The sequence below is a fragment of the Propithecus coquereli genome, unplaced genomic scaffold, assembly GCF_000956105.1.
Source record: "Propithecus coquereli isolate 6110/MARCELLA unplaced genomic scaffold, Pcoq_1.0 Scaffold188, whole genome shotgun sequence".
NCBI classification, from domain to species: Eukaryota; Metazoa; Chordata; class Mammalia; order Primates; family Indriidae; genus Propithecus; species Propithecus coquereli.
The window spans coordinates 1733703-1746910 of record NW_012143634.1 but is presented as its reverse complement, the minus strand read 5'-3'; the positions used below and the strand labels follow the sequence as shown (position 1 = coordinate 1746910).

The 13208-nt window shown below is 37.8% G+C and overlaps 1 protein-coding gene across 1 annotated transcript in view; it reads right to left on the bottom strand.

The window, feature by feature from the left end:
• Window positions 1–12471, bottom strand: part of FUNDC1 (FUN14 domain containing 1) — a 14272-nt gene extending 1801 nt beyond the window's left edge. Inside the window, exons 1-4 of the mRNA XM_012642804.1 lie at window positions 12328–12471; window positions 11501–11657; window positions 7503–7578; window positions 749–877 (exon numbers count right to left, since the gene is read on the bottom strand). Of these exons, the coding sequence (XP_012498258.1) occupies window positions 749–877; window positions 7503–7578; window positions 11501–11657; window positions 12328–12355 (390 nt within the window). The 5' untranslated portion in view covers window positions 12356–12471. The remainder of the gene's footprint in view (window positions 1–748; window positions 878–7502; window positions 7579–11500; window positions 11658–12327) is intronic.
• Window positions 12472–13208: the final 737 nt, after the last annotated feature.

The window sequence follows — 13208 nt, the reverse complement described above, 5'->3', positions numbered from 1 at the left end:
TATTTTTAGTTGTGTAGGAAAATATCCATATTCCTAGAAGATACACGGGGAAGTATTTAGGAGTGCGAAGTCATGACATTGTAAATAGTTCAGCAAAAATATGTAAATCTCACCCACACAGATAAAGCAAATATGGCAAAATGTGAACTTGGTGAATAGGTGAAGGGTATTTGGGTATTCACTGTATTTATCTTTCAACTTTTCAACTGGGTTGAAATTTTCAAACTAAAAAGTTGAGGGAGGTAAAAGGATAAAACAAAAACAAAGGCAAGGAAGTATTCAATTCAATTTTAAACAGAGTACAAAAAAGAGAGACAAAATATACATACAAACATTAAGAAAACTAATATATTAATCACATTGATAAAATAAAATATACACATTTTCAAACTATTCTACCTCAAGAAAAAAAGAATAATTTTAATTTTACTATACCTCTATGCACTGTACACATACACATTTATAAAAACAGGGAAAAAATTTTGGAAGAATAATGTTTTCAGCTTTTACATGCAGATTGAAGTAGATGGGAGATGGGCAGGAGAATCTAAGTTAACCACCAAAAAAAAAAAAAAAATAATGACTGATTTAAATGGTGGCTTGATCCCAAATTGTACTTAACACATTCTAGATATATAATCAAAAAATCATTTTTTAAAAAAAGAATATAATCCCCAGTCACATTTTCTGTTAAGCGAGCCCATTAACAAAAACAAACAAAAGGAGCCAAAATTGTTTATCATCTTACTTCTTCAATTATATTGTTGATTTCAGGTGCTGCTTTATTTGCTCGTTTCTTAATCTGTCTTTTTGCTTTGTTTACATCTTTTTCAACTCTGTTCCAGTCGATCTGCACATAGCCACTGTGACTGGCAACCTGCAAAATGTAATAAAAATGGTTAATTCTAAACCAACTATGCTGCTAACTAACCAATTACCCAAGAATATATGAACAATTAGATTTCAAGAAATCTACGAAACTTATAGGCAAGAAATTGCTTTTTATTCACTAATTTATTCATTTAACAGATACTGAGTGCCTACTCTGTGCCAACCACTGAACATGGGAGACATAAGTATCTACCCTGAAACAGCTTCAGGTCTGTTAGGGAAAACAGACATTAAGCATAAGTAACTACTTAGATGTGATGAAACTGTGTTGAATACAGTAAGGAAAAAAGATTCCAAAAACTGTATTATAACTGTACTATCATCTATCATACTTTTGCAATAGGGAATTAGCTAAAAAGATACAAAAACTATCCAGATTATATAGCTAATAAGAAATACCTTTTAATTAAATAGATGTTTAATTACAAGGGATCATGAGCCAATCAGTTATTAGGTCACTAAAGAAATTTAAGTAGCCTGATAAAAGCCCTTTACTAACTCTGACTCTTAAGAATACTTTCTGGTAATTGCTTTTGCAAGGAGAATATAAAAGAAATATGCTCTATACAAGTTTCATGCCACAAATCCTTTTAAAAAAACTAACAAAACTATAGCTAAATGCCTATTAATAAGAAAAACCCTCATATGGTGGTACTGAGACACTGCAAAATCCAAACAGGAACAGCATATTTGTAAGCCAGTACAGCAAATCAGTGCCTTCAAATAATAAATCAAAATATAGTCACATGAGTAGTAAACAATTAAGCCATATATACGATTATAAATCACTTCATCAAACTTATGCTTTCTTTGTAATCTTTTAATGCAACACTTTGACTTTTATCCACATAAACTACTTTAAATAATAAAAATATCTGATTTTATATAAATAGGTTGACTGGAAATCTTAGGTTCTATTTTCTCTGTGAATGACTCCATAGAAAGAATTTATTTATCTGCATTTCTTCCTGTATTTATTCACCTATCATTTCAAACACCACCCTTAGCAAAACACAGTGGTGATCAAATCAAATGGCAAGTGAAAGCTTTTTCTGGTAGTATTTGACACAGCAATTTGAGTTATAGACGTGGAGGTGATGACGAACCTTACAGAAAGGAGCCTTTTCTGCATATAAATTGAAAAGACTTAACAACTTACTTGCAGTAAGTAATCAAATTAGTTGATTACTTTGAAGCTTTTGCAGAGTTTCGCTTTTTGCTGAATCTCAAAACATCTTCTTACTCAAGCCAAAGCTTATGAGAAGTACAAACAGTTCATGTACGTATATGGCTTTATTTTTTGGTTAGAAAAAAACAAAATTATTATCTATGCCATCACTCATCAGCAATCCTCAATTCAACCGTCATTTTCAAACTTAACATTTTAAGTTATGAAGTCTTTTAAAAAGTTAATCTTCATGCCATGTGTTATATTGGTGATAAAATAAACAAAAAAACCTCAACTATATTCCTTACGTGACCCCTTATCTACCCCTGCTATTCCCAGCAAATGAATAAAGGGAGCCATTTAATGAGACAGGTTAAACAAATTCTCACAAACAGCATTTTATACATCATACAAAAATATTTTTACATAGCCATTTGTCACTGAAAATTTATAAATCTGAGGTTATCTGAGATAAAGATTTTGCATAGTTTAAAGAATCCTCAATGTTTTGGGGGAAAATGTCAAACAGCTGCAGGGAAAATGAAAAACATGAGATACTAATGATATTTATGCCTCTCTGGGTTCTCCTTCCCCAACACCTCCAAGCAGATACCCTTCTAGCTTGACACTGACCAGATCATTAAATTTGTTTGTCAATACCTAGCTCTTCCAGTGGACTGTGAATCTCTATGTTCCTAGCATACCCCAAAATGCCAGACAAACAGATGAATGAGAGAAATTGAATGAATGATAATAAAAGACAGTGAGTAAAGACTAAATCTCTGTCTATGCTGGAGTAATCTACTATTGTTGAACAGATTTCCTTAAGAAGTTCACTTTCTATGTTCCCTTGGAAGCAAATCTGGTCAAACTGAAGAATACCAGCCCAAATTGAGCAGCGTGCTCCTATGCAGAGATGACAAAGGACAAGCAATCTGTCCCCTGTGGGATTCAGGTGCATCCAACCTAATCGACGAATACCTTCTAAGAACTGACCAACCATACAGAACCCAATTCAGTCTTCTCCACCCAGAACTCATCCAAGCAATTACAGGCAAATGCAAGTCAATAAACTGGGGAGAGGGTGGGGAAGTGATGACTGCTTTTTGAACATCTGACTATCCTACAACACTAAAATATTTAATGGAGTTAGGTAAAGTGATTTCATTAGAATAAAGCTTCCAAGTTAAAAATAATGCCAGGCTTTCAGGTAAAGATTCATGTCTGCCAGAAAGCTCTAAACAGGTAGATGGGACTTTTTGCTTGTGAACCTTACCATATGGTGATCTAACTGGGCCATTTCATTGGAGGAAATTCCCCCCACCTCCAACTCTGTATCTTTAGATTATTTTTCTTGGACTGGTCAGATTTCCCAGAGAAGGAAAAGCCCCATATACACATTTAGAGCTTTCAGCAGCTGCTAGCTCAATTCTTAAATATGAACAGACAACCAAGGATCATCACGCATGGAGGAAGGCATCTAATATAAAAACTAGAGACCAAAATAAACAGAGAAGAGGGGAAAAAACTTAGAGGAACAGAGATTTTACAGGAAGAAGTTAAAAAAAATTGATCATTTATGTCCTCAAAGAGATTTAAAAAGGTAATGTACAACTGAAAGAGCTCTCAATGACAAAAGCTGAAACACTCTGAGCAATAAAATAAAGCAGTATTAGATTATAACCCAGAGTATAAAATCAGTATCTATGAGTCCATATCAATATAAATAAATGATTGAATACATAAATGGAGAAGAGCCAAATCTTCTAGCAGAAAATTTCTAAATAACTCCCACTCCTGATGTGTGGGCTATACATAGTGACTTCCTTCTAAAGAATACCATACAGTATGGAAAGGGGTGAAAGCTGGCAGATATTTGCATATAGGGTTGGAGGGAATGTAATGGATGCATACTTTCTAGAAGGCCACTTGATGAAAAGGCTTACATATGTATATTTGCTTTATCTTAGACAAGCGTGCAAAGATGTATATAAATGGCTAGTCACTGCAGTGTAGTTTATAAAACTGAAAAAATAAACTGCTAGATGAATATTCTGTGTAGATGCTAAGAATTCCATGCAGGACAGACCCTTTGGATCAACACTCTGCTGTCTATTAAGGCAATCACTTCAAACTAGCTTCTGATGATCTAAGGGAAACTTTCAGCCTCTGCTACTCTCTAAGAACCTTCTATCTTCAAATTAGAGAAGACAACTACACCATCTCTCACCAACCTTCTCAGTCTATAGACATGCAATTAAAATGGTTTCCAAAGATGCTAGTATTCCAGGATATGATGTATTTCTAAAGGTCTTATTGAAGGGACTGTCTTCTAACCACTGCATTGGTTGAAATGATGGGTTGGGGGAAGACAAGTCACACAAAATAAATACATTCCACTTTTCCAATCTCTTAAAAAAAGAAAAAAGGTATTGCATCCATGAAGGAAGAACAAGAAACAAGATGCTAAAGTCACATCAAGAAAAGAAACAAACAAAAAAAGAGCTCATGGAAATTAAAAATATGAGAGCAGAAATGAAAACTCAGTAAGATGGTAAGAAGATAAAGTTGAAGTCGTTTCCCAGAAAGTAGACCAAAAAGACATAACTGGAAAATTGGAAAGAAAAGATGAGAAATTAGACAACCAGTCCAGGCGATCCACATAACAGGAACTACAGAAAGAAAGATGAGAAAAAAACAAAGGGCAGGAAATCATTAACTAAATAAATATTAAGAAAATTTCCCCCAGGGGCCTGAGGCAGCAGGATAGCTTGAGCCCAGGAGTTTGGGGCTGCAGTGAGTTCTGCTTATGCCACTGAACTCCAGCATGGGTGACAGAGTAAAATTCTGTCTTTTTTAAAACAAAAGAGAGAGAAAGAAAGAAAGAAAATTTCCCCAAACTGAAAAATAGGCCCACAGCAAGGCATATCACTATAAAAAATCAGAACACGGGGTACAAAAAGAAAATCTTATCAGCATTTACTGAGGAAACACACACACACACACACACACACACACACAGGTTCAGGAATTAGAATTATTTTAGACTTTTAACAGTAACACTGTAAGGCAGAAGACAATGGAGCAAACCCAGCTAAATTATCAATCAAATGTGAATATGAAGAAATTTTCAGACACGCAAAGTCTCAAAAACTACACCCCCTGTGCTCATTTTCTCCAAAAGTTACTGGAGGACATGTCCCACCAAAACAAGAGAATATAGCCAAGAAGACACAAGATATAGCAAACAACCCAAAGACAAAAACAAAAGGAATATCCAGAATGGTATTGAAGGGAGATCCCAGGATAAAAGCTGTATACCAGGCCTAAAAAACAAGCAGGGCAGAGGACTCTGGGACCAAGTTTGTCCAGAAGATTAAACTGACAAACTGTTTGATGAATATGACAATAATGAAAAGAGATTTAGACAACTAGGAGTTGGCTAAAGAAATAATCCCAAACTCTCTAGTAGAAATAACAGTCAAAAACCTTCCCAAAGATGGTTAAAGACATAAATTCGCAGATTCAAGTTCAGTGAACTCCAAGTAATGATCGAACACAATTATGAAATAACAATACTAAGATGATGTGGGGGGAGGGGACAGAAAGCATTCAGGTGTGTGAGATGGGGGGATGTGTGTGGAGAAGAACAGTTCAATAAATGATAAATTATCATATTCCATAGTGGGAAGCCAATAGTTAATACCTATACCATTGTCTATTTTAAGATGACAGTATGATAAAAATCTACTGGAAAACACTATTATTACTATAAAATCTCTAAGTTCTAAATAAACTAACATTTATCTTAAAATATAAGTAAAGGTCATAAAAATATTAAAGGCAACTAGCCTAAAAGCCATTTGTTACTCTATTTCCACTTTCATTTTCCTTCTACTGAATTTTCAAGGCTAATTATATTTGTGGGAAAAATTGGTTTGATGCAGACAGGTCCTATGTTCTTTTGCCTTAGAGACTTCAAAGAATATGAGGACTAAGCACAGGAAAGCAGAAAGTGGCAATGGCAAAACGTGGATGTCAATGGTGCATATTAAGTGAACTGAAATGGATTTCTGAAAAATTGACAAGCAGAGTAGATTAAAATATACAATTCTCTCTATTCTGTGAACATTTTAGGAAACTGCTTCAGTCCTGTACCCTATTGCACTAAACAGAAATGACAACTGAATTTTCAAAACAGTTATAGAATTAAATATGTTCTTGATTCTATATAAACTCAAGTCAAAATCAGCTTAAATAAATTCTCCACCATACAAATGCTGGCACATCCATCCAAAGAACTAAATTTAGATATTAATCATATTCTTTTTCACCTCTTACCACAATAAGCAATTATTCCAAATAATGTCATGAAGGGAAAGAATATTACATATATATTTTAAAAGGCTGTTTAGTAAGCAACTCAAAAATCTATGCTTAACACATATGAATCCAGTTCCTTTGTACTTAAGGCAACTACTGGTTATTACATGATCAATGGCTTAGTTGCTAAAGTCAGATTTTGGTTGCTATGAACATCAATCATTTTAAAAATCTGGTACAACTGACAGTTCTCTGCATCTTTAAAATTGTTGCTAACATTCATTCCCAAGGATTTTCAATTTTTAGATTTACTATATTTAATCTTCGGAGAATGATATTTTTGGAAAAATATATGCCAAACAGACATGAATGCCAGATAGTATCCTGATAAACATTCCATAATGACAAAGCATTTTTAGACCTCATACTTAGAGGAACATGAACAAAACTAAAATTTCAAATCTACCTGCCACAGGAACAGAATTATAGATGATTTTTTTAAAGTCAATTTTCCACTTTCTGTATTATTATGGTTCTCTAGTTAAAAGAAAAATGGTAGAAATTGCTAGCAGCACTTTCCTCTCAGGAGAAAAACTGCATGGCCAGGAAACAGAAAAGAGACCTTTTGAATTTTATATACTATGTGTTGAAATGTTTATTTTGCTAGGGAGATGCTAGAAGGGAAATCTGGGTAAGTAATAAAAAAATGAGGTACTTCAAATTTTAAGTTATCTTTTTAATAGCTGGAATCAAACTATGCTTGATAAGGAACTTAGAAGTATTTAAATTGTTGTCTTTCACGACATGCCAGCTTTCAAAACTCATTGTAGTTTTTTCGTAAACTGATGCCTAAGAGAAAAATTCCATCTTTTATTAAAATGCACAAGAGTGGCTGGGCATGGTGGCTCACACCTGTAATTTCAGCACTTGGAGAGGCTGAGGCAGGAGGATTGCTTGAGGCGAGGAGTTCAAGACCAGCCTGGGCAACATAGCAAGACCCCATCTCTATAAAAAAAAATTTTTTTTTAAATAGACAGTAGTTAAATAGCTAAACTTGACTTTCTCAGTTCCCAAGGGCTACCTATGTAAGCAGAGGCAAGTGCCTAAAGCTCTGACATACCTGAAGGAGAAGAAAGCCACCACCTACTGCAGTTGCCGCAAGCTTTCCAACTTTCTGGAACAAAAATCCTGCACACCTTTAATGAAAGAAATAACAAAAGATGAGAACAATCAGTGATGTACTAAACCCTTTCCCTCTTCTACTTTTCACTGCTTTCCAAATAAATCTGAATGTCTTCCCATTTCTTTTGATCATGTCCATTACTTGCTCAGAAATCTTTAATGTTTTCCTTCGATTATACAGGCTAGTCAAAAATGCACAATCTAAAATGTCTGTGATTTGCTTCAAAATAAAGGATGGAGAGAAGACGAAGGGACTTTATCGGAAAAAAGTGGCTACTGAAACTAAATGATGAGTACTCAGGGGTTCATTATACTCCTACATTTGTACAAGTTGAAATTTCCCATAATAAAAGTGATTTTTTTTGTTTTGCTTAATATAGTCAAGATGTTCCATACATCTGGCTGACCCCAACTCTTACCCAAACCTTCTGTTCCAGCCCAATTAGTTTCCACATAGGTCACTACCTTTGCTCAAGATATTAATCTCCCTGCTTCTAGGTGTTTCTGCCTAGCTCTGCCTATCTAAAGCTTTCCTACCCTTTAAGGTCCAGCTGTAGCTCCACCTCATTGACTATACTTCAGCCCACATTTCTCATGGTCTCCTTATCTATATTTATCTATTTTTATATTAAACCTGTTTTGTGTCTCATCTATCCTGTAAGAGTGTCAGCCTATACTTCTTTTGTGTTAATTCTCTCCTTCAGTGAGCTCACTTTCCCTTAGTGTTCCAGATCCACACTGTGCAAAAGAATCCCAGATTTCTAACTCTAGCCTTCTGCACTGGGTTGAACAGTGTTCCCCCATCCCCAAAATTCATGTCCTTCCCAGAAGCTCAAAATGTGACCTTGTTTGGAAATAGGGTCACTGCAAAGGTAATTAGATAAGATGAGATCATACTAGAGCAGGGTGGACCCTTAATCCAATATGAGACACAGATTCATAGAGGGAAGATGACCATGTGAGGACAGAGGCAGAGATTGAAGTGATAAGTCTACAGCCAAAGAATGCCAAGGATTGTTGGCAACCATCAGAAGCTAGCAGAAAAACATAAAACATTTCTCCCACTGAGTCTCCGATAAGGAACCAGACCTGTTGACACCTTGATTTCAGACCTTCGGCCTCCAGAATTGTGAGAGAATAGATTTGTTATTTTAATCCACCTAGTTTGTGGTACTTTGTTACAACAGCCCGAGGAAACTAATAAACCTTCCTAAATGGAAATTTACATTTAAAACTACATGACGGGTTTCTCCAGCACCCAGAACCACATATTCAAAATGTTCCAAAGTACCTATCATTTTTCCAGCCAAACCTACCGTTGTTGAAGTCTTGCCACCTCATATTTATCTCAGACTCTGCCTTCTTCATCCTTGGTACAACTGATTGCACAGTTCTATATACTGTATCTCCAAAACATTACTTGACTCTGTCTTCTCCTTTCCATTCTCAAGGCCATCATGACCTTACTTTCAGACCACTCTAAGAGCCCTTGACTGGTCTTCACACCTCCCATCTCTCCTAACAACTACTCATCCTGATATTAGTTTTAATTTCTTATCATGATCAAAAACCTATGGCTATCTACAGCTAAATAACATCTCCTCAGCCTCTCATTCATGTCCTGAATTGGTATGAATTGTTAACTGGTTAGGTTAACGCCTATTAACTATTTCTCCTTAACATACACCACAATACCACATGAATTTTATACCCTAATAAAATGGCTAAAATTTACTACAACGAAACTAGTCATTACAATAAATCACCTGTATATATCCAAATGTATATACAGTCAGCCCTCTGTATCTGCAGGTTTCACACCCTTGGGTTCAACCGAGGGAGGACCTAAGATATTTAGGGAAAAAAAACAATAAAAAATAACAATATAGGATGGGTGTGGTGGCTCATGCCTATAATCCTAGCACTCTGGGAGGCCAAGGTGGGAGGATGGCTTGAGGTCAAGAGTTCAAGACCAGCCTGAGCAAGAGCAAGATCCCCATCTCTACAAAAAATAGAAAAATTAGCCAGGCATGGTGGCACTCGCCTGTAGTTCCAGCTACTTGGGAGGCTGAGGCAGGAGAACCACCTGAGCCCAGGAAGTTTGAGGTTACAGTGAGCTATGATCATGCCAATGCCCTCGTGCCCGGGCAACAAAGTGAGACCCTGTCTCAAACAAAACAAAACAGCAATAAAAAATAATACAAATAAATTTTTAAATTACTAATAAAAACCAATTCAGTATAACTATTTATATAGCATTTATGTTATATTAGGTATTATAAATAACTTAGAGATGATTTAAAATATATAGGAGATGTGCATAGGTTATATGCAAATATTACATCATTTTCTATCAGGGGCTTGAGCATCCACGGAATTTGTTATTGGGGGTGGGGGTGTCCTGGAAACCAATCCCCTGCGGATACTGAGGGATGACTGCATTACCATAAAGAATGTGTCCCTCAGTAGGGGAGTCAGCAACAAAGGCTCAGAAAAGGGAACAGAAGAGGCAAGCAGCAGCCAGGTCTCCACAATATTCCTGGGAATGTACTCCACAAGCATATGGATCCATTGCTTGATGGCATTAGTCACTAAAATGAACCTACTAACTCCTGCTGATCTGTCTCTAGGCTTTCCAAGCAAACTTCTGCCAATTATGAGGCTTCTCACCAAGTTTGTCTACAAGGAAAAACCACACAAAGACTGGTAATTCCATTTCTCAACTATTTTTTAGTCTCTTTTAAGATTGGGCATTAGGCCCTGACTCACATTGATCGATCACCTATGGCACCAAATTGTGAGCTTATTTAAGACGAAGGCCATGCCCTAAATTATGGGGATAGAGGTACAATCAGCCTGTGGAGAATCAGCTTCACGACCAGGGCCCTGACAGGCATCTCTCTTCTAATTGCAGGCTTTTTTCATACAGCAGCATTAATAAATACACATCATGAATAAACATTGCACCTCTGCATCACAGAATCTTCACAATGAGTGTTTCTATCATAGAACGGCATTTATAAAAAGACAGAGCTGAGTGTGTGCCATTGTGCCAAAGTGCATGTAAGACACAAATCAAAAACTTCAATTTTATACCTATCAAGTAGAAATATGTAAATATGTCAACTAAATCAATGTAAGATGAATTTGACTTAGAATCTAAGAAAAAATGATTATTCACAAGTTAAGCACCCTAACTTGAAAAATTCTCTATAGTCATGAACATTTTCAAAATAAAGGGTCAGACTTGTTCCTGTCCCTCGTTACCTGGCTAGCCTTTTATACCAAGAATAACAGAATTAGATCCATTGTAGCAATTGTGTAACACGTGATCTGAAATGTTAACTGGTTTAGGCTAATGCTTATTAACCACTTCTTAATGTATTCCAATATTATTATAAAGTAAGCAATTAGATTTTTAATTCCAACATAGAACCAATGTTCTTCTACAGCTATTCTTCAAAGCATTATCATAATCTGACCATAATTTTTACTGAGCATTTCACGCTGCTCTCTACGGGGTTGACAATCCTAGAGGCCAGTTCTACTGTGGGAGTTTCTCAGATTTTTCCAGTTGTCAGCAAGTAAAAATTTACATACAATTAACTCATATATTTCTTCCTATCTACTATCACTGAATCAGATCCACTACATTTGCTGAACTTGAGAAAAGGGAAGATGTATAAGGAATTAAAAGAAGAGTGAGGAGGGAGGAGTGAAACAGCGGGTGGGCATGGAGGAGGAGATCACCAAATCCCAATAGGGAAGCCTCTGAATGTAGATTACACCAATTTTAATTTCGAGAAAAGCCTCAAAGTAGTGCTCTTCTGGAATTAACAATGTAGACCCACTGAATGTGCACAGTGACTCTGGCCCATGTATAAAAGGACAGCAGTCAGGCCCCCAAATGAAATTTAATGAAAAAGATGTTCTCACCAGCCAGTCACACCACCCATTACAATCTGGGTAGCTACTGAGTATTTTTCTACCATTGGTCCCGATCTGTGGCCAAACACTCGATTCCACCAGTGGTGTCTTCTTGCATACTCAGTTAAATCCAACACTTCGTAAGAGTCGTCATCACTTTCATAGTCTTCAAGATACAAAATGGAAAAAATAAATTTAGAGTCAATCAAAAGTCAGAAATGTCCCATACATTTTTTTTAATGTCATAACTCATTGTTACTTTTGGCCTACAGCTAAAAATGCCCACATGAAAACTGAGTTTTTTAAACTCAATTCCTGACCTGAGGCCCTCAAGACTAAGAGCCCGACACTAATGCCCTCATCTCCTTTCCAAAGACCCAGGGGTCACGGAGCCAGGGCCAGTTCCGTAACACAGCAGTGTGGGGTCACCCCCCAAATCTCACTAGGGTCAAGGTCAGAGCAGGGTTTATTTTCATCAGTGGCAGGAGGGGGTCCTTCTCTGAGAAAACCGGTCAGGAGCCCCGCGAGAAGAAATCACTTCAGATACACGAGTATTACAAAAAGAGAGAGATTTAAAGATGGAGACGAAGGGCCAGAGGTGAAGGTAAGACAGGAGGTAGGGCTGTGTTGGGGGTAGGGGTCGCTCCCCGCCTGCGTTCCGCAGAGAGGGGAAGGAGAAGTCTAGCTGGAAAGGGGTGCTCAAAGGGGCTGCCTCAAAAAAAAAAAAAAATAGAGCTCCAGGTATCCTGGGGCAGGGGAAGGAAGAGGCGCCCCGGGAACAAGGTCGAAAGCTGTGAGCCGCGTCCCAGATACCACTTCAGGCCCTGGCCGCTCACCTGGGGGAGGGGGATTCCGGGTCGCCATTATACCGCCGGCGGCCTGTTCTGGGGTGGTCCCCGCCCACCCTCCTTTCCCCTGCACTTTCAGGGCCGCTCTAGGCCGAGGTAAAAGTCTATGGTTTCTTTTTTCCTCCTCCTCCTCCTCCTCCTTATCCGCCTTCTCCTCCTTCTCCTCCTCCTCCTCCTTCCCCTGGCGCGTTGTCCTGTCCCCGCCCACTTTTCTCAGCGCAGGATCTTCCGCACAGGCGCAAGGTTCAGGGGCGGGGAGAAGGGCGGTCGGATCTCAGCCCCACGAGGGCTTATGGGAGTTGGAGTCCGTTGGCCTCTGCCGCTTGGGATAGGGGGGAACCCTTCCCCCTAGAATTTTCATAACCTGAATTCCGTTATTTTGTTTTAAAGTCTCAAGGCTGGGGGAATGGGGAGAAGGGCGCCGCTTGGTGGTATAAAGGGAAAACCAGCTTGGCATTGACAAAGACTCTCCTTGGCTAAACTTTAGCCAGGAGCCTCTTCTGAGCTCTCTTTTTGACTAAGTCTCCTTCTTGGGCCATCTTTGGCCTGCCTAGTCCAGTTGTTGCAAGAATCCTGCTAAGTCAGTTTAGTGAGAGTCCCCTCACCCTTAATATCTAATTACCCTCAATATCCGTTAGAATTCCTCATCCTCCACCCTTGATATCTGCTCACACTGGTCTGCCATAAGCAAAAATCCTATTAAACAGGCTTAGCAAGAATCTCCCTACCCTTGATGTCTCATCCACATATTGACCCCTCACTCTTATCATTGGCTGGCAATCCCCAGCTGTCTTTGCTGTATTCAAAGTAAGCCCTATTGCGATAGTCCTGACACCTATTGCAATATCCTGAATAAAGTCTTCCTTACC